The sequence below is a fragment of the Asterias amurensis genome, chromosome 17, assembly GCF_032118995.1.
Source record: "Asterias amurensis chromosome 17, ASM3211899v1".
Classification (NCBI taxonomy): Eukaryota; Metazoa; Echinodermata; class Asteroidea; order Forcipulatida; family Asteriidae; genus Asterias; species Asterias amurensis.
The window spans coordinates 3,219,383-3,241,550 of NC_092664.1; the positions used below are offsets into that span (position 1 = coordinate 3,219,383).

The 22,168-nt window shown below is 36.9% G+C and overlaps 3 protein-coding genes across 3 annotated transcripts in view; all 3 read left to right on the forward strand.

Moving 5' to 3' along the window:
* The window catches only part of LOC139949512 (uncharacterized), a 287,926-nt gene that overhangs the window by 149,249 nt on the left and 116,509 nt on the right, over positions 1–22,168 (forward strand). The gene's annotated exons all lie outside the window — the stretch shown is intronic.
* LOC139949808 (uncharacterized) lies at positions 809–3,682 on the forward strand. The gene is made up of 2 exons (XM_071948350.1): positions 809–1,018; positions 1,927–3,682. Exon 2 carries the CDS (start codon positions 1,958–1,960, stop codon positions 3,680–3,682), a length of 1,725 nt encoding a protein of 574 aa, XP_071804451.1. The 5' UTR covers positions 809–1,018; positions 1,927–1,957.
* Positions 10,482–18,330, forward strand: LOC139949503 (uncharacterized). Its single transcript, XM_071947869.1, has 2 exons — positions 10,482–10,550; positions 16,236–18,330. Exons 1-2 carry the CDS (start codon positions 10,524–10,526, stop codon positions 18,045–18,047), a joined length of 1,839 nt encoding a protein of 612 aa, XP_071803970.1. The 5' UTR covers positions 10,482–10,523; the 3' UTR covers positions 18,048–18,330.

Genomic DNA, 22,168 nt, shown 5'->3' on the forward strand with positions numbered 1-22,168 from the left:
TTTTTACCCATACACCGATGGTTGTTAGCACTGTATACTCAGTACTGCCTGTGAGTTTTGTGAACAAATATCAGATGGCATACTACTCGTGTGGGATTCGAACCTGCGACCCTTGCAATTCTAGAGCAGTGTCTTACCAGCTAGACCACTGAGATTGCCCGGTAGCTAGAGGCAGGTCGAGTTCTATGCTTTGACAGCGGGTACCGCAACGATATAATAAATATTTTTTATGATTCAAACTTGTTGTGTCCCAAACACCTTCCTTGTTTGTCCATTTATTTTGTCTAGACAAACATATATGCACTTTGTGAAATTAGAATTAGTTTTGCATAAGTTACAAGCCAACATTGAGTTGATGCTCCAGGCTCACAATATAGTAGTACTGGTAGTAAAAACAAAGTACATTGGTCCCATCCCAACGTTAGAATCAACCCAACTATAGTTGGGACTCTAGTCCCAACTTGAGTATAACTGGGTTTGCCCGTTTGTTTGTAAGAAACTGTTTACAATGCACCCGTCATAACACAAGTTGGACCAGTCCCAGCATAGTTGGGATAATTCTAAAGTTGGGACAGAACCTACACACAATGCGCAATGTACGGCCAATGAGGTGATCCTACAATAACAAACCCAAGCCCCATACACCCACTCATTTTATAAGCATAGAACCAGCCAGTGTAAATACATGTAAGACCTTAGTGACCTGAACACAACAGTACAATATTGATATTTATCATAAGAATACCGTGCCTACTTTGAATCTGAAAAGCTGAATCAAAGTTATCCATGCATACTATACTTCATTCACACAACACAAAGACTTAAATATATAATTTGGTATTTCCACATTTGCAATGTTCACAGTCAGACTTATACCAGTACCAGGTAGGGAGTGTCACTGTGTAATAGTCCAACGGATCATTGCTTGAATATCCTACTCATCTAACAGATTGGATGCTGTGTTTCAAGCCATCTTCTTCTGCCACAATTCAAGTCAGTTGATTAAGATTAGTCAAAGGTAATCAGTAATGATTTTTTTGAGGAATAATTTACAAATCCAGTCTTTTGGCATACACTGTATAATCTACAAGGTGTATATGGCTCAGAACACCATAATCAGAAAAGCAGCAAAGAAGAGTGTGGATGTTAACCTATAAGCCACATTAGGATAGTATTCAAAGTGGTACTAAACGATGCCTGTATGTATTTATAAATCCCTACCGTCTTGTCTCACTTTTTACCCAAAATATTTAATGTAATAATAAAAACATTGCAAATATTGATTGCACTATTCGTCTTGAAAATCTCACACCCTGCCAGACGTGTGAACATTTGGCACACACCCAACACATTTGTTTGTACCGGTAGAGTCACACAAATTAGTTGATAGTATGTCTCAGCCACAAAGTATTTTCTACTTCACAAACTACTTCACCAATCTTTAGGGGAAAGATAAGATTAGATGTATACAATTTGTAATATTGTTTTGATGTAGTTCATTCATCCAGAGCCAGTGTCATACTTCAGAGTTATATTCTTTTATGCCTGTCATCAGTGACAAGATTTTAAAATACAAGTTTCATGCCACTACATCCATTGCAATAAGAGGTTATGGATGTCAAGGGGCAACATTTGAGACAAGTTCCAATTTGATACATTGTTATTAGGAGTTATTACAGGTAAATAAATATGCTTGCCTCTTTGTAAATTTACAAAAAATGCAATCAAAATGTCTGACCTTTGTTAATTTATGAGAAGTAAATGAACAAAGTAAAGGAGAAGTATTTTTTGACAAGCATGTCTCATTTTCTAATCAGTGATTGTATAAAGTGACTAATGACTAAAGGCAAGTAAGATCATGCACTCAAGTCTTCCACTGATGTTAATATACATTGAACTTAATTAGCTATTTCTCTTTTGTTTCAGTTTCACGTTCCAGCAAGTCCTTTCAATCATAATGGCATCCAATATAACAACTCAGTCAGTGCTAGCAGAGATAAGTCAGGATCATCTTGAATGTCCGATTTGCAGCGGACGCTTCAAGCAACCCAAACTACTGGAGTGTTCTCATTCATTTTGTCTGGAATGCCTTCAACAACTCAGACAGAAGGGTCCAAGTACTACAAGGCTTCCATGTCCAGTGTGTACACAGGAGACTCTAATAAATGAAAATGGCATTGATGATCTCAAAACAAACTTAACAGTCCTTTCATTGATAGAAGCTATTGAAACAAAGGAAACCCGACTGAAACAGCAGCAAGGAAAACAAGTACCCAGTCAGGAGTTAGTTTCCAAGTGTAGCAAGCATACTGGCAAGGATCTTATCATGTATTGTGAAACATGCAAGAAACTGATATGTACAACTTGCATTACTAAAGAACATAGCAAGCACCCTGCAATAGAACTGAATGAAGCTTCGGACAAAAGTAAACAACATGCGTCAGAACTTCTAGCAGAAGTAAGACAGAGTATCACAACCTTCAACATTGCCATTCAAGAAATAGACACGTCCCGTAAGAAACTAGACTCTATGTTTGCTGCAACCAAACAGAAAATCTCCAAGAGGGCTGATCAGGAGATTGCCAAGGTGGCTGCCAAGATCAGAGAGGAAAAGCAGACACTGATGCAAGAGGCAGAACAGATTTATAAAGACAGAGTCAAGACAATGGAAACTGCACGAGCTACTAACAGCATAGAGATCAACACAGCAGAGCTCAAGCAGGATGAGGTAAATCAACTCATGGATCAACAGATCAAGATTGTTCATCACATAGAACAACTCTTACAAGACCTCAAAGAGTACAGAGAGAAGAAACCAACAAAAGTACCGGATGGGTTGAGTTATATGGACTTTAAAGAGGACCAAAACTCACTAGGGAAACTAATGCTGAAAGATAAATGGACATTAAAAACAAACATTAATAAATACAAGAACATAAAACAACAAACAAGAATGGGCATTTCTGCGCGGCATGTCGCTGCATACTCTAATAGTGACATTGCTGCTCTAAATCAGAACAATAAAAGCTTGATTACAATACCAGCAGAGAGCAATCCTCATTCCTCTGTCATTCCACAAGAACTATTAATCCAAGGTATTACCAGACCAAGCAGTATGACTGTGAATGAGAATGATGAGCTCATTGTTCTAGAAAATGAAACAGTCAATATCTTCAGCAGGAATTATCAGCTCCTCCATCAGTTCAATCCAGGCAGAAAACCATCATGTATTGCAGTGGATGACATCAATCTCATAGCAGTGGGTAATTATACCAAGGCAGAGATCTCTCTACACAAACCAGATGGATCTCTCATCAGAACACTGTCTGCTCCAGGGATTGGTTATCACCTGACTACCTACAAACTGAGACTCATCTACACCAACTGGGATGGTAATAAGTTAGTATCAGTAACCTACAATGGTGGAATGGTATTCTCAGTAGATATCAATCAGTCTGGGTTCCCTCGTGGTGTGTGTTGTGACAAGGATGGGAGCATCTATGTTGCTGTATGGAGAGCAACATACCCATCATCAGGTGATATCCATCATTACAGTCCTGATGGCAAGTACATTGGATGTATCATCAAGGCTTGTGGTTATCCTAATGGTATCACAATTACACCAGCTGGTGATCTGGTTGTGGCTACAGACAAATCAGTTCAAATCTATCAGCATGAGTAAAGACATCAACAAACATTATGCTGGACCACAATAACATTCAATCTGAGATAAACATTTGGGTAAAACAAAAATCATTACCTTCTGTCAAAATATTATTTCATTTACATCAGCTCTGTGACAAATAACATAAAAGAAATGCTATTGTACTTCACTGCATGGGTTTGAAAATGAAAACAAATACTACTTAGTAAAGACAGCAATGATTGTAATAAAATGCAATGCCATTCATGGCATGAAGAGTTCAATGCAGCAGAAAACTTACTCAGAAGACAAATATTTTGTAACCAAATTATATGATATAAATTATAGATTGTGATATTCTGATTATTCCCTTGTGGTTTATATTGATATTTGATTTAACTAATACTTCATTATTGAAAATAGCAATATCAACATAAAGAGTAGTGCTGGGCGAATAGTGAAATAGTGATATTAGGATACCGCTGGCCAACTATCCGAAATTAACCGGATATTCGAATGGTAATTTTCGCCGCTAGAGGGCGCTATTTAAATAAAAAAAATTTAAAAAAGTAAAAAAAATTGGCAGATTGATATTTGTTTTAGACAGTGTCACTCGGTTCATTCATAAAGATAACCGGATTTAATGTAAAGATGGCGATTTGCCTTTTCTTTTGATCGTGATTGACTCTACGTGAAGGAAAACTTTCGTAATTTTTGAACAAATTACGTCAGAAATGTCACTGTTTTAACTCTTCACGGAGGTGAGCATAGTTAAATACTTAATTTATGCTGTTTTATGCTGTCTTAATAGAAGTTTCATGAGGATTCAGACAAAACATTCCCATCAGTTGTCGCCAGACGTCCGCGGATATTCAGATACTAAAAGAATATCCGGTTACTTGGTTGTAATTACAGAACTATCCGGTTAATAAATAGGTATTCGCGCCCTATGCGGATATCCGGTTAAGAAAAAAAAGGCATTCGCGGTTACGGATAGGAAAACCTACTCGCCATTAACCGGATATTCGAATAATTCGCCCAGGCCAACATGAGAGCAGATTGTTCAAATAGTACTTTGATCAATACTAAATAATACAAAATTATCTTTTGGCTAGGGAAGTAAAAAAATGTATTGACAAGAGAGCAAAAAGACATTGTTGATGCTTTTCAGAAAAAAAATTAAATTGTATATTTCAAGCAGTTTGGCCTAGTAATGGTTTTCACCAAATTTACCCCAAAGTTCAATTGATGGTTCTGAATTGGTTTTGGTACATGTAGTGTGTCAAATCAAAATGCTGTTTTAGTCCAACTCAAACATGCGGCATTGCGGCAACAGGGTTGACTGATCCTAGTGTGTTAAAAAAAAATGTTGTGTTTGGTAGAAACTGAGTGACTACATGTCCAGCCTAGAATCCACTAATGCATTTATTTCAAAACCCCAAAATAATGTGTCATGAAGAAGTGATATATTATAAGATGTTAAACATGAAATTTAAATAAATTGGTATGAAGGGTGTACCTTGGTGAAAGCAAACAAAGTTAAATTATGATATTGGGCCACATTGTGTTTTACTTTTCTAAATCATTCTCACTACAGATTCTACAGACTACAGATTTTAACTATTTGTATCTTAATTGATCTATTTGTATATTTGGATGCCAGTGTAAAGTGTAATGAAACTTAACTAAAACTGCATTACATATTCAGTCAGAAAACAAGATGGCTTGTTATAGTGATAGTAATTGATTCAAACAAACAAACTAATAAGAAGAACAAAATTGAAATATGGAGTATAAGATTTCAGATTCTTCTAGAAGGACACTGTACATTAATTTACCACATATACATCCATGTAGTTATGTGTAGATCATGAACATGTGAATGTACATGTATACACACACATTTAGTTTGTGTATACAACTGTTTAATGTACAACTACAACTGATGAGTCTGTGATCTCACCTCTCTAGGTGACACAAGAGTAATTGATTATTGGTCTCTAGAACATCAATCCTTTTAATGTCATTTCAGTGACTTATCTCCTACCCTTCTACCATCAGGCAACATTCACATCAGAATTGAAATAATTCACTAAAAATAACAACCTCTTGCTCTGATTGGTCTATTGTTTGCATGACCTAATGATATATTTTCCCAACCACTACTTGTGAAAGGAATGTTCAAAGGATAACAAATTTCTATAAAAAATGCATTTACACAGAGTTGTACACTACACATAATTGTAAATAACCATGTTGAACTGCAGAAAGGTGCAGATCTGTGTATAAAATAAGGTATCACTCTGTAACCATGAGTCAGTTACAGACAATGCAACTGAGTGACCTAAATTACGTTTATAATTATTGAGCAAAAACAATGTATGTATTAACAAAATAGATAGGTGCTTTTTTCTACAAACATGTAAAACAGTTTATTTGTGATGAAATGTATTGGTTTTCTTTTATTATTTCACTCCATTACCATGCACCAGCAATTTCACTTTATGTATCAAGTTAAATTGCTTGTTTATGGTAACAGAGTGACATACACAAGTATATTTGTGTGTAATAATAGAGAAATTTTGCAAGCATTATGTACAGATACTGAAGATATGATAACCATTTTCTTTCCAATTTATTTTGCAATCATAGATTTATGTGTCAGGCCTTGGCCAAAGTATGGATCCAAAAATTATTTGTGTCTGTTCTTTTTACATTTGAGTAGTTTTTTTATCTAACTGATTATCGTCAGACCCCCATGCATGACGCATGTAAAGAAAGTTCCAAGCAAGCATAAAAAAAAAGGCTATTCCCTTATGCTGCACATTAACAACATTTTGCCTCGCATAAAACATTACCAGGAAAAAAGTTTTTAATCCTGGGCAAAATTACAACTAAGATCATCAAAGCAGTATCTGTTCAGAATATAGGTGTATGAGCTTTTCGTATCTGATTGTCAACATGCAGGCAAAACAGTGAAGCAATGTTTACACAACACAAAGTGTTGACATATACAAATTCATACCTATAGTCTTGCTAAACCATCCAAATGTAATCTTAAAAAAAATAAAAAAATTCATATTTGTAAAGCAAAACTTGATGTTCTTAATTGTTGTCAAACTGATGTATAGTTTCTTAAAGGCACTGGACAAGTTTAGCAATTACTCAAAGTATATATTAGCATAAACAATTTCTTCATAACAAGCAACGGAGAGCTGTTGATAGCATAACATATTGTGATAAATGACTTCTTATGAAGAACATGTAACATAGTTTTTGAGAAGGTTATGTCTCTCTAAAAAGTTTGAAGCCTTTTTCATACATCTGAAAGCATGCATCTGTGCAACAAGGTTTTTTTATTTTTTATTTTTTTTATTTTTTGCAACTTCAATGACCAATTGAGTCCATATTTCCGAGATTTAATATTTCATGCATATGTCAGGATCACAAAGTGGGAATCATGGTCTTTGATTTAACCTCAGTGTCTAGTTCCTTTTAGTCTTACATGTACAGATGTAGCCTTTGTGATTATTTTTGCAGTTTTTATTATTTTGGATTTTTCAAAGTCGTTTTTAGTTTAAAAATGCTATGTCAGATTTTTGGCCCCCCAAACATTAAAAAATAGAATTTTTTGAGTGAATATTTCAAAGAGTATAACCCGCTCCATCGAAAAAATGTTTAACTTTTACTTTTAATATCAGGAACCATGACAACAGTTTTAAACGTTTCTTAAAAAACACATAAGAATTGGTCACGTGATATATTGTCAGGATCCCGACAAAAAATAATTTTGAGCACTTTATTTCACTGCTACTAATAATTGGCGGACATTTTCGAGCAATGGCTCAAATGAAAGCCTGTAACTTTCTGGACCCCCATCAAAATACCTATTTAATTTTAAATCAAAATCTTTTGGTCAAATCTGCCAAAAATCTGACATAGCATCTTTAATGTCAAATGTAAAGTTAAATTTATAAATGCATTGGTCTTCTTTTCTTATTTTATTATTTAGTAAATTTCATGGTTTATGGTAATGGAGTGACATATACTTTAGCGAGTAATAACTGTTTTTTCTTTATTAAATTGTTTTAAGATTACAATAAAACAAAAAAACATACTATGAAGTTTTTATCGAAATCATTGTCATATTGTAAGTGAATTTATAACTTCTAAAATTTTGTTTATTTGACTCTTTCAGTGCTAGCCTTTTGAGGTTTTTTCAAATTTATGCGTGTCCCTCCACCACCCACCCCCCCCCCCACCCCCCCAAAAAAAACTCAATTTGCTCGCATATGTCAAAGTATTGCAAAATGCAGAAACAAATCTGACTATGTCAGCATTTCAAAGAGTACAGCTATTTACCATCATTCACTGTACTACATGTATGTACAGTACCTGATAACAGACCTAGATGTACTTCAAACTGTTTTTGATATAAAGTCCAGGTTAATCATTAGCAGCCGTACTCCGACAAATTGATTATCTGGCCATTGATCACTATAAATGGTTGTTTGTCTGATCTTTGACTATAACAGCAAGTAGCATTAGTGCTTAATTACATTGCCCTGTACTGACACCTACATGTTTTTCATTCTTAAAGGCACTGGACTGTCAAAGACCAGTCTTCTCATTTTGTGTATCTAACATAATTATGTATAAAATAACAAACCTGTGAAAATTTGAACTCAATTTGTCATGAAAGTTGTGAGAGATGGTAGAAAGCACCCTTGTCGCACAAGTTGTGTGCTTTCAGATGCTTGAATTCGAGATCTCAGCTGCTCAGGTCTCAAACTTGATTCAAATATTTTAGTGAGAATTTCCTTTTTTTTCTTAAACAACTACAGTACGCTACTTCAGAGGCATCAGGGGAGCCGTTTCTCAAAATGTTTTATACTATTAACAGCTCTCCATTGCTGGTTACCAAGAAAGTTTTTATGCTAACAGTTGTTTTGAGTTATTTAACAATAGTGTCCAGTGCCTTTAAATGCCATTTTGACTGGAAACCCAATCTCAGGAACATACATTGTACATTGTGTCACATTCAACAGGATTTATAGTTTGTACAATGACTCCTAAAAAAATATATTTATCAATATTATTCACATATATTATTTACAAAGTCATCTTGGAGACAATTGGTTCTACATTATTTGGGGATAAAAAGTGATTTATTTTACCAAACCTACAGTACTACATACATGTACGGCTCTACATTTGATCCCCAAAACCGAACCGATCAGACAATAGCTATGTGACAATAGTTTCTTAATGACACAAGTCACAAGACTGGGACTCAAACCAACACTCTGCTGATCAGAAACACCAGAGCCTGAGGGTGGTGCACTTAGTCACAACATTTCGTAGCTAATAGAAGCGACAACACTTTGAGCTTTGTCCTCCACATGAGTTTTCAATGTCTAATAACGGGGACTTTGGGAAGTATTTTTAATATTTCTCTAAAATCTCATATTTTTCATGGTGATTACCAGTTACCAACTACTAACAACAGAAATCGAGTACACCTGCAAACAGTCTTTTTTACGCCATGCAGTCGGGTACCTCATAATAACCTTGTCAGTTTTTTTCTTGTTTGAGAAGTTTCTCTCATCAAATCAGTTCTAGATATCATCCTCCCAGATATGTCAAAGACAAACAAATAAACATTTCTTGGCTATGAAATAAAAATGTCTGTGACAAACAAGAAGATCTTTAAGTCTGTTACGAGAGATGTCAACATGAAATAAACATTGACAGTAAATGCTGACTATCGCTTACCTCTCATTGTGAGCTTCCTGTTTCTTGTACATCTTCAACTCTCCCTGTAGTGTCTTCAGAGCTTCACTGCCAGAGTCTGAGACTGAGTAGGATCTTATGGGTCTTGGGTTACCATGGTTATGGGCATCCAAGATGAGGAGCAAAGCCTGAAATAAAAGAGGATCATAGTAAAGAAGAAGGGTTCAAATAAGGGATTCAAAGTTTGTCAAACTGGTTGCAGCACCGGTTTCAGTGCGATTGTGCATTGCCAATGACTATAAGGGTAATACACAACTTATCGGGTACATGCAAAAGAAGTAGTTTTACAAAACCAAAAATCATGTCTACGCTCTGTGATGAAGTTAAGGGCAAAGCTAAAGGCTTTCAAATATAACAACTGCAGAGTAAACTTGTATTTCTGTATTTCAAACAATATAAAAAAACAGGACTGGGATTTGTTTTTGAAACCTTAAAAAAAAAATTAATGTTTGATTTATGTGGCAACCATTAATTAACTAAAATTACTTGAGCAAGCAGCAAACAGCAGTGCATTAATTATAAATAGAAGTTCAAACAAGAATGATGAAAGTCTGTCTTTCAATGACTAAAACACAGAAAACAAATTCATGTTACAAATAGCTTTCTTATTTTCATATGCACGAGAATGAGTCTGCCATGATGGGTAAAAATGGAAAGAAGTTTCAAAAGAAATAGTACTGTTCAATAATGACGTCTGAATCTAAAACCAGACAAGTATTGCAGTATGCTGGGGTCCAATGTTCAACAACCTGTTATTGATTAGTCACTGAGTCCCAGTAATGTACATGTAGGGGTCACAGACACCAAAAACTTTCAGATTGATATCATTTCAGTGTGTAAATATGCGCCAAGTGCAGTATCAGTAAAACTGTATGTTAACCATAACACTGCTACATACAAGAGCTAAATTAAGAAACTGGAATTTCCACATTAACAGTAATATATAGGGCGTGTTGTTCCAAAGTTTAACTTTGAGCTATGTAACTCTATGGAAATACAGTGGAACATCATTCAGTGTGTTGTGCCAACATTAAACAGATCGTTGCTGGAATTTCCTCATCAACTTTAATGATTGTTGCTGTGTTTCATGCTATATTCTTCACTCAAATGCTGGGTGAGTTGTAAACAAAATTGTGATTGGTCAATATTTGCTACATGTAGAGAACAAGAATGAAATGCCTTGTTTGATTAGAGACCTTGGCCAAATTTTGAAGAGCTGGTTAACGGTAAGCAAATCTTTTTTGCTTAATGTAGCAAAGTTAATTGCTTAAAGACAATGGACACTATTTGTAAATGTCACTGACCAGTTTTCTCACTCGGTGTATCTCAACATATGCATAAAATAACAAACCTGTGAAAATTTGAGCTTGATTTCGCAAAATCAAAGTTTGAGTAATTACCAATAGTGTCCACTGTATTTAAGTGTAAACCTAATTCACGAGCGGTTGCTAGCTTAAGCATGTAAACAAACTGCGCGCGCAATATTTTGGGTCGTCTGCGTCAGCAAAAAAGAAGGTGCTTACTTAGGGTATGTTCAGACGTGGGGTTAAACTAGTCCTTAATCCGAGCACCGCGGGTGTCCAAAAGATAAACATGACTTAGTCCAAAATTGGCTTGCGTTCACACAGTGAGTTTATTCTGGTCAAGCGGACTAAACTAGCCAACGATGTTGATTATTGGGTCATGCATCGGCGAACCTTACCATTGCTGGTTCCGGTTTGTTACATTGTCCATGGTCCATGCGTGTTCCACAGAGTTTCAATCCGGGTTTCGATCCGCTATCATCTCTACAAACCTCATGGTCATCATGTATTCCATCTTTAAAGACGGCAAAATCACTTCTTAGCCTTGCTTGGCCCCAGCACAAACGCAATTCTATTGTGCCCGCTGAAGTTTCATGAACGAAACATTTACACGTTGTTGTTGAAAGCTTCAAATTATTTTTGAGTGTGAACTTTTGTAAATATATCACAACTTAGTCATTAAGAAGTCGTAGCCTACACACATTCTCATGTTACGTAAAAAATTGTTTTTCAATTCAACATTAGTCTGGTACTCGTATAACTGTTACGTAAAGGACAGGACAGGAACCAGATACAACCTAGTTTTCGAACCCAAACTTTGGTCTTAATTGTCGATCCCGTGTGTGTAGCTTAGCTGTGATTAGATGCCACTTTCTTCAAAGCATAAAGTAGCGTTGCGCACAGAAGTGAATTTAAAAACTAAATAGTGCTACTAAAAATGAGAACTTGTTTTCGTGCGACGCCCATTTCAAACATTTTCGGCGAAGGGGAATACCGGGGCCCCAAACACTTAATGGTAACTAGGCCTGGGCGAATTATTTGAATATCCGGTTAATGGCGAATAGGTTTTCCTATCCGTAACCGCGAATGCCTTTTTTTTCTTAACCGGATATCCGCATAGGGCGCGAATACCTATTTACAAACCGGATAATTCTGTAATTACAACCAAGTAACCGGATATTCTTTAATATCCGAATATCCGCGGACGTCGGGCGACAACTGATATGAATGTTTTGTCTGAATCCTTATGAAACTTCTATTAAGACAGCATAAAACAGCATATATTAAGTATTTAACTATGCTCACCTCCGTGAAGAGTTAAAACAATGACATTTCTGACGTAATTTGTTCAAAGATTACAAAAGTTTTCCTTCACGTAGAGTCAATCACGATCAAAAGAAAAAGCAAATCGCCATCTTTAAATTAGAGCCGGTCATTTTTATGAATGAACCGAGTGACACTGTCTAAAACTAATATCAATCCGCCCAAAAGATCTCATTCACAAACGAACAGCGCCCTCTAGCGGCAAAAAAACTATTCGAATATCCGGTTAATTTCGGATAGTTGGCCAGCGGTATCCGAATAACAAAATTTCACTATTCGCCCAGCACTAATGGTAACATAAAGGGAAGGCAGCGGAGAGACGCAAGGAGATATTATAGTATAGCTCCATGGATTCATGCAGACACCACCCAATACTCGCTGCCGATCCATCCATACACGTGAATGACGTCACCTTTGTTGCCGCGGTAAAACCTGGGCTAAGTTAGGCTAGTCCATCAATTTTTTTGGTTTAGTTTAGCCCAGCTCAGTGGGTCAAATTAACCCTCGCGGACCAGAATATTGCGTTCCCACGCAGGGTTAGTTTAGCACTTTTGGATTAAGGACTAGTTTAACCCCACGTCTGAACGTACCCATAATGACAGGCGAAATAAATACACAGTGGCCTTAACAAACATATCATCACCTTCTCTGTCTGTAGTGCCCCTTGAAAGGTTTACACACTAACTTGTGAGTGAACAAGAAGAAACACTGTACAACATTTCTGAAATATTTTAGACACTTGTTTACTTTGCTGAACCTATCATACACACACATGTAAAATACAAACCACTGCCTAACCACACTAACAACGCATATTGCAGTGATGTAGCACTATGCGCTGTGCTTAAAGGAACACGTTGCCTTGGATCGGTCGAGTTGGTCTTTGAAAAGCGTTTGTAACCGTTTTTTATAAAATGCATATGGGTAGAAAGATGTTGTAAAAGTAGAATACAATGATCCACACAAACATGCCTCGAAATTGCGTGGTTTTCCTTTACCTTGTCGACTAACACGTCGGCCATTTATGGGGGTCAAAATTTTGACTCCCATAAATGGCCGACCATGTTAGTTCGCACAGTAGAAGGAAAACCACGCAATTTCGAGGCAAACTTGTGTGGATCATTGTATTCTACTTTTAAAACATCTTTCCAACCATATGCATTTTATAGAAAACGGTTACAAACGCTTTTGTTTTGACCAACTCGTCCGATCCAAGGCAACGTGTTCCTTTAAACAGGGTGATGAAGCAAAAAGGTTAGGGCTTTACGGACCGTTTTTGTTTGCTTACTGCTTTAAGCAAAAAAACCTTGCTTAAAGCCATTGGACCCGGTAAACAGTGTTGTCCAAGGCCCACACTTTGTGTACCACAACTTCTATATCAAATAACAAACCTGTGAAAATTTAGGCTCAATCGGTCATCGGAGTCGTTAACGAGAATTTATATTGTTTTGCTGTTTTCTCAAAAAGTAAAGCATTTCATGAAATAATATTTCAAGAGAAGTCTTTCACCATTGCCTTCTGTAAACCCTGTAAGTCATTTGTAAATCTGTGAACTTTTTTTTTTTTTTCTGAACCAAAAGGGTCCGATGGCTTTAAAGACACTGGACATTATTGGTAATTGTCAGAGACCATTCTTCTCACTTGATGTGTCTCAACATACATGTATGCATTAAATAACAAGCCTGTGAAAATTTGTTCTAAATTGGTCGTCAAAGTTGCGAGATAATAATGAAAGAAAAAACACCCTTGTCACACGAAGTTGTGTGCTTTCAGATGCTTGATTTTGAGACCTCAAAAAAGTTCTAAATCTGAGGTCTCAAAATCAAATTCGTGGAAAATGACTTCTTTCTCGAAAACTACACTACTTCAGAGGGAGCCGTTTCTCACAATGTTTTTATACTACCATCAGCTCTCCTTTACTCATTACAAACTACGGTTTTTATGCTAATAATTGTTTTGAGTAAAACAAATAGTGTCTACTGTCTTTCAGCAAGGCTATAATATGAAAAATTTGCTAGATGTGCCGTTAAGCACAAAATCAAGTGTTAAGCAGCTCTATGAAGTTGGGCCCTGGTCAGAAGCCATGGAACCCGCAACTGCAGTATAGCCAGGGATCACCTCACTCTATGGTTTTATGATACAACCTGGTAAGCAGCAACAGAGGGCATGGTTAGACAGCTCAAAAAAGTTTGCAGACCACTACAATATGGAAATATTGAAAAGTGTTTTGGTATTTTTAAGTTTCAAAAATCAAATTAAAAAAGAAGTTTTGATTTCATAGTAAATAGTCTCAATTAATGAAACAAAATTTGGCTGAGCAAAAAATGAGTGGGGCACCTGTTGCAACAGTATAAACATTGACAGGTAATCGGTTTCTGCTTCAGGAGGATTGGGATACGGTACAAAAATACTGTTCAGCCAATGCTGCTCAGCCAAATTCTTTGCTGAGAAACAATTGACCGGGGCATCGGTAGCAACAGATAAGCTTAGTGATGGCTGGTTAACAGTTTCTGCTAAGCAGGATTTGTCTGCATTTAGAAAAGTTGTATGTTTACAGGTTTTTAGACATTGGGCCCTAGGCTACACCAGTCAACTACATGTATGCTAGCATTACAAAAATACTCAGTTTAAATAACTACTATGTTACAGTCAAAGTAAACTTATCATCCATTGACTCCGAAATTGTTGTCCTCTGCTCAACTTGACACAAGGGTGTCCCAGGTCTCCTTGCGTTATTCTCCCTTCAAATATAAACAACTCTTCATCCGTGTAAATTTCCAAAGGTTCCAGCATCAACCTTCAACAAATGCCCCTACAACTCTTGGTTAAGAGAACTATTTTTTTTCAGGTCAATTAAAAACAACCCATGTCAACAACCCAAAGCTATAATATCCAGGCCAAAATGCTTTGGGAAACCCACTCACAACATAAGAAAAAACATTTTCTCCACTGTCCCCTCGCTCAATGTTGATGGGAGCACCAAAGACTGTGCAAGGCGAGCCAGAAGAGCAAACATTGAAAGGGGGGGGGGCATGGCGCCATAGTGCAGGGGCCCAAACGAGATATGGCCGGGATTGTCTGAAATTTGTCAGCGTGAACTTAAACCAAAAATAATAACAATAGGAAAGAATAATAATAATAATATATAATATTTATATAGCGCCTTTTACTTAAGTTACAAAGCGCTGTACAAAACTATGAATAAACACAAAATTATAAAAACTAGGCTTAGCAAAGAAGTAAATGAGTCTTTAACATGGCTTTGAAGGATTCAAGAGATGAAGCCTCGGCTACAGCTACGGCTAGATCGCGCGTGTCTGCCATTCTTCAACACTGGTAGACGCGCTGATCTAGACGTAGCTGTAGCCGAAGTCGTCGTTTCGGACACGGCCTTACACCAAACGAAAACTGATAAGGGCAGTATGTATGGGGGTTGTAGTTTTTAAGTAATGACTATTTATAAAAGTACAATTTGACGTGTTCTTTGGTGGTCGCTAGCGGGCGCCATGTGCACCAAAGGGTTCAAACTATATTCAAAACACTCATGAGGCAGTTGTTCTGTTTTCTATCCATTTGGGGGGTAGGGACGTGCGCCCTTCATGGAAGGAAACAAAGCAGTACTCTCTTCACTTAAATAAAAACAAGATATTTTCATGGACCATTTTTACAAACTGTGATTTCTATTGGTGCATGCTATATTTGAAATCAGCTTGGCTCAGTGGTTTCTTTCCCCGTCTTTTACCTTTGTGGACCCTGATTCAAGTCATCGGCAAAAGCCTTGCCTGAGGAACGTGTTTTCAGTCCCTACCTCATTGCATGGGTTTTCCCTGATTGGGGTTTCCCTCCCACATCTCCAACTTTACATACCTGCTCAAGTATTGCAACCTACAAAAGAGGCATCAAGTCTTATACTTCTTTGATCTTGTGATATATGTCTGTAACTGTATTGACATGCAGTTTAGGGTGACAGTGTAAATTACCTACTTGATTGGTCATCATAGAACGTAGAACAAAAATCAAAACAACCTATTGTGAAAACATTCAATCTGAAAATCCGTTCTGCCAAGGATTGTAATATGTTCAAGATTTCAAGTCTTGCATTGATGAGGAAAGTACTGGGTTATGTAAAAGGATCTCATCAAATTGAGTCAATTTCTTGTTTTACTTCACAGATCATCATTGAAGAAACTTCCAACAAAATGGCATCCAATATAACAGTTCAGTCAGTGCTAGCAGAGATAAGTCAAGATCATCTTGAATGTCCAATTTGCAGTGGACGCTTCAAGCAACCCAAACTACTGAAGTGTTCTCATTCATTTTGTCTTGAATGCCTTCAACAACTCAGACAGAATAGTCCAAGTACTACAAGGCTTCCATGTCCAGTGTGTAGAAATAAAACTCTTTTAAAAAAAAACGGCATTGATGGTCTGAAAACAGACTTTAAAACCATTTCATTGATAGAAGCAATTGAAACAAAGGAAACCCGACTGAAACAGCAGCAACAAAAACAAGTACCCAGTCAGGAGTTTGTTTCCAAGTGTAGCAAGCATACTGGCAAGGATCTTATCATGTATTGTGAAACATGCAAGAAACTGATATGTACAACTTGCATTGCTAAAGACCACAGAATGCACTCTGTAATAGAACTGAATGAAGCTTCAGACAAAAGTAAACAACATGCCACAGAACTTCTAGCAGAAGTAAGACAGAGTATCAAAACCTACAACATTGCCATTCAAGAAATAGACACGTCCCGTAAGACACTAGACTCTATGTTTGCTGCAACAAAAAAGAAAATCAGCAAGAAGGCTGATGAGGAGATTGCAAAGGTGGCTGCCAGGATCAAAGAGGAGAAGCAGAAACTGATGCAAGAGGCAGAACAGATTTATAAAGACAGAGTCAAGACAATGCAAACTGCAAGAGCTACAAACAGCAAAGAGATGAACAAAGCAGAGCACAAGCAGGATGAGGTAAATCAACTCATGGATCAACAGATCAAGATTGTACATTCCTTAGAACAACTTATACAAGACCTCAAAAAATACAGAGAGAAGAAATCAACAAAAGCACCAGATGGGTTGACTTATATGGACTTTAAAGAAGGCCAGAACTCACTAGGGAAACTGGTGCTCAAAGATGAACAACAAGTAGAATCAGCAACTTCTGCGCAGGCTAGAAAGCCAACATTTCAATCCATGAAACACTTCAAACAAGATAAATGGACATTAAAAACAGAAATTGATGAATACCAGAACACAAAACAACAAGTGGATCGTCTTTGTGCACTAGTTGTTGCTGCATACTCTAATAGTGATCTGGTTGCAATACAACTATACAATGGTAGCTTGATTAAAATACCAGTAGAGAGCAATCCACAAGAGCTTACAATCCAAGGTCTTACCACACCAAGCAGAGTGGCTGTGAATAAGAATGATGAGCTCATTGTTCTAGATTATACAGAAGTCAAGATCTTCAACAGGAATGATCGGCTCCTCCATCAGTTCAATCCAGGCAGTAGACCATCATGTATTGCAGTGGGTGACAACAATCTGATAGCAGTGGGTTATCGTACCAAGGCAGAGATCTCTCTACACAAACCAGATGGATCCCTCATCAGAACACTGCCTGCTCCAGGGATTGATGAATACTTGACTACCTACAAACAGAGACTCATCTACACCAACTCCAACGATGGCAGGAAGTTGGTATCAGTAACCTACAATGGTGAAATGGTATTCTCAGTAGATATCAATCAGCCTGGGTGGCCTCAGGGTGTGTGTTGTGACAAGGATGGTAGCATCTATGTTACTGTACGGAGAGGACAATACTCATCATCAGGTGATATCCATCATTACAGTCCTGATGGCAAGTACATTGGATGTATCATCAAGCATTGTGATGATCCCTTTGGTCTCACATTTACACCAGCTGGTGATCTGGTTGTGGCTACATACAAGTCAGTTAAAATCTATCAGCATGTGTGAAGACGTAAACAAACATTATGCTGGACCACAATAACTTTCAAGCTGAGATAAATATTTCGGCAACACATAAATTAATTTCTTGACTAAAATATCATTTCACCAACATCAGCCAAGAAAATATAAATAGCAAAAATAACATGGTAAATGTCCTATCGAATTTATTGCTTGGGTTTACAAGTGTCAGGGCCGAGCGGTTAACAGCTCCGAATTCAAACTCTGGTGTTTCTGATCAGCAGAGTGTGGGTTCGAATCCCCAGCCATGACACTTGTGTCCTTAAGCAAGACACATTACCATTGCTTCGTCCTTCGGATGGGACGTAAAGCTGTTGGTCCCATGTGTTGTATAGATGCATGTAAAAGAACCCAGTGCACTTATCGAAAAGAGAAGGGGTTCGCCCCGGTGTTCCTGGCTGGATTGGCAGCATATTGCGCCACAGCACCTTGTAAACCATTACATGGTGCTTGAGATTAGGTCTTATATCTCAAAATTCGCCCCACTCCTTGCAGTAATAATACCTGGCGCTTTGTATCCTTTGGCAAAAGGCACGTTATAAATACGGTTATTAGGTGTTCGGACTTGAGTCCGAAGACCTCTTGTTTTTGTATGTTTTTTTTTTTTTTTTTTTTAGGTGTTCGGGTATTGAACCCGAACACCTCTTATTTTTGTTCGTTTTTTTTTAATTCTTCTTCTTCTTCTCAGCGTCCCTTGTCCGCTAACAAAAGCGCCTTTCCCAAATTCGTATGAACTTGAAACTTCACACATAGTTAGCGATTTTTTAGGAGAAGAAACCGTGTGAGTTACGTCATGATGACGTCATCAATGCTTGAGTTATGAATATTCAAAGTTTATTAATTCAAAAAATCATAACTTTTGATCTACATGAGGGATTCTTACAATCGAAACATCATCGGAATCGTCATTGAAAACTCCGTAAACGCCTCACAGACATGACCCCATTTTGATGTTGTCTTCCGGCTCAAAAGAGAGGTTGAAAATTTCAAAATTCACGTCTAAAGAACAACGTAAATCCCCATTGGTATGTGCATAAACATTGCACGTAGGCATACACACAACGTGTAGTGTATTAGCGGTGCAGCAGAACACGCTCCAGTGATCATCCATTCTGCTTATTAGCGGCGATTGTCCGCTAAAAAATCACACTTCTCAAGCACATATAAAGTTGAAACTTCACACATAGTTAGATATGTATAAGGAGAAGAAACCGTTTGAGTTACGTCACGATGACGTCATCAATTCTTGAGTTATGAATTTTCAAAGTTTATTATTTCAAAAAATCATAACTTTTGATCTACATGATAGGTTGTTACAATCGACACATCATCGGAAAGTTCGTTAAAAACTCTGTAAATGCCTCGCAGACATGATCCCATTTTGATCTCGTCTTCTGGTTCAAAATCGAGTTTGAAAATTCATAATTTCATGTATAAAGAACTACGAAATTTCCCCATTGGTTGTGCGTAACATGTGTGTCGTACACGTGTAGTGTATTACTATTAGGCATCATTTATTTGGTGGCATGCTGCCAAGTTTATTGTACTCTGTGCCATAGCGTGATATGCATAGAGCTATACAGCTCTATTATTTAGAGCTGTATAGCTCTATTTATGCAGAACGCTGCGAAAACGATTTCCTCTCAATCTTCGGCGTCAAACTGATGGCTTAGTGGTCAATGTGGAATTGAAGACAAAGTTTCGCTGAGATGGCCACCTACTTCAGTGATTCATGGGACTTTTAATTATGTGAGAAAACAACAGTACAAAATGACGAACATTGGTCATGTTTTGGTTAAACACCGAGAAGAATAGAGACGTTACATCGATCAACCACTCCCCCCGGGTGAAGGGCGTTTTGGGCCCACGGAATTCACGTCAGTATTACAATATCTATTACTTCTTGAACTTAGCATAATCATCAATTGTTTTGATTATTTGTTAAAACAACTATCCAAGTTATTCTGAGTTAAATAGTTTGAAGAAAAAAATCTCTGGAATAACATAAGCCCTTTTAAACTTTCTGTAGTAGGAAAGGACGTTACGTAAACTAATCTATTTCTACCTCCATGCACAGACATGGATGTTACAATACAAAACATTCAAAGAAAACAGAATGGTTAAAGTATAGGGCCCAAGCAATTAGGAGTGGTCTTGCTAAAATAAACTGCCGGATTAAAGAAAACTTTAGTACAAACAAATAAATAAAACAATCCAGAATTTCATCTTCTTCTGCTCTTCGTCCCTTGTCCTCGAACAAAAGCACACTTCCCAAACTCGTATGAACTTGAAACTTCGCACATAGTTAGATATGCATTAGGAGTGGAATAATGTGTTAGTTAGGTCATGATGACGGCATCCATTCTTGAGTTATAAAAATTCAAAGTTTATTATTTCAAAAAATCATTATTTTTGATCCACGTGATGGATTCTTACAATCGATACATAATCGGAAAGGTCGTTAAAAACTCCGTAAAGGCCTCGCAGACATGACCCCATTTTTACCTTGTCTTCTGGTTCAAATCAGATTTTTTGTGTATTTTCGTCAAAAATACATTTTTTGTTTTGACTACTACCGTACTGCGTTGATCACACCAGTTCTCGTCCGATCAGTGAAGTTAAGCAACATCGGGCCCGGTCAGTACTTGGATGGGAAACCCGCTAAACCAGTTGTTGATGTTGCTGTCTGTTTGGTTTTTTTTTTTTTTACTTCTTTTTTAAAATATTATATCAGCTTCGTTTAAAGTCTGTTTTCAAGGCGTTTTCAATAAACATTTCCCTTTCGTTTAGTTAGTCTCTTCTCCAGTCGTCATCATTCATAAGTTCCTATGTCCTCAACTACAAAAGCTATTTTGACAATCTATACATCATATGAAAGGGGTTTACGTACTTCACAAAAATGAATATGTTGGTGACCTTCTCTTGACCTTTTGACCTTTCTAAACCGGAAGTGCATGTAAAATGCTTTGAAAAGGCCTATTTTCATGGGTTTTTCCTTTGATAATTGTCCACCAGGGTGTATTTTTGTACTCCCGGAAGCCGAACACCTTGTTTTTGTTATGACAAAAACTTGAGTCTAGTTATTTTTATTATTATTATTTCTACAATTTTTCCTCTGAATCACCTGCATGACTAATTTTCTGAACCAATTTGTCGTTTTGTGGAATATCATAACCAACATGGAACCCTGACAAAAGCAAATCAACTACAACAGTCTGATCATTGTAAGATCTCACATCTCTAGGTCACATAAACATTGTATCCTTTATAAATATTAGTCAGTTCCCATTGTGGTTTATAAGTAAATATAGTTTATACGTGTAAGTGTAAAAGTAAAATCAAATTTGAATCCTTTGAGGTTTTGTTGTGATATTTCTGTGACTTAAAGCCATTGGACACTTTCTGTACAGATAAAAAAAAAAGGTTCACAGATTTACAAATAATTTACAGGGTTTACAGAAGGTAATGGTGAAAAACTTCTCTTGAAATATTATTCCTTGAAATGCTTTACTTTTTGAGAAAACATTAAAACAATATAAATTCTCGATAGCGAGAATTACGGATTTATTTTGAACACATGTAATAACACGGCGAATTGTGCGGAAACAAGAGTGGGTTTTCCCGTTATTTTCTCTCGACTCCGATGACCGATTGAGCCTAAATTTTCACAGGTTTGTTATTTTATATAAGTTGTGATACACGAAGTTTGGGACTTGGACAATACTGTTTACCGGAAGTGTCCACTGGCTTTAAAGACACTAGCACTGTTGGTAATTGTCAAAGATCAGTCTTCTCACTTGGTGTATCCCAACATATGCATAAAATAACAAGCCTGGAAAATTTGTACTCAATTGGTCATTGAAGTTGCAAGAACATGAAGAAAGAAAAACACCCTTGCTGTACAAAATAGTGTGCTTTCAGATAGGAATAAAAGGCTTCTGGCCAGAAGTCTTTTATTATTTTTATGACAAGTTACTCTCAAAAACTACATTACTCCAGAGGGAGTCTTTTCTAACAGCTCTCCGTTGCTTGCTACCAAGTAAGGTTTTATGCTATATTTTGAGTAATTACCAAACGTATACAGTGCCCTAAATACCTTTTTGGACTAT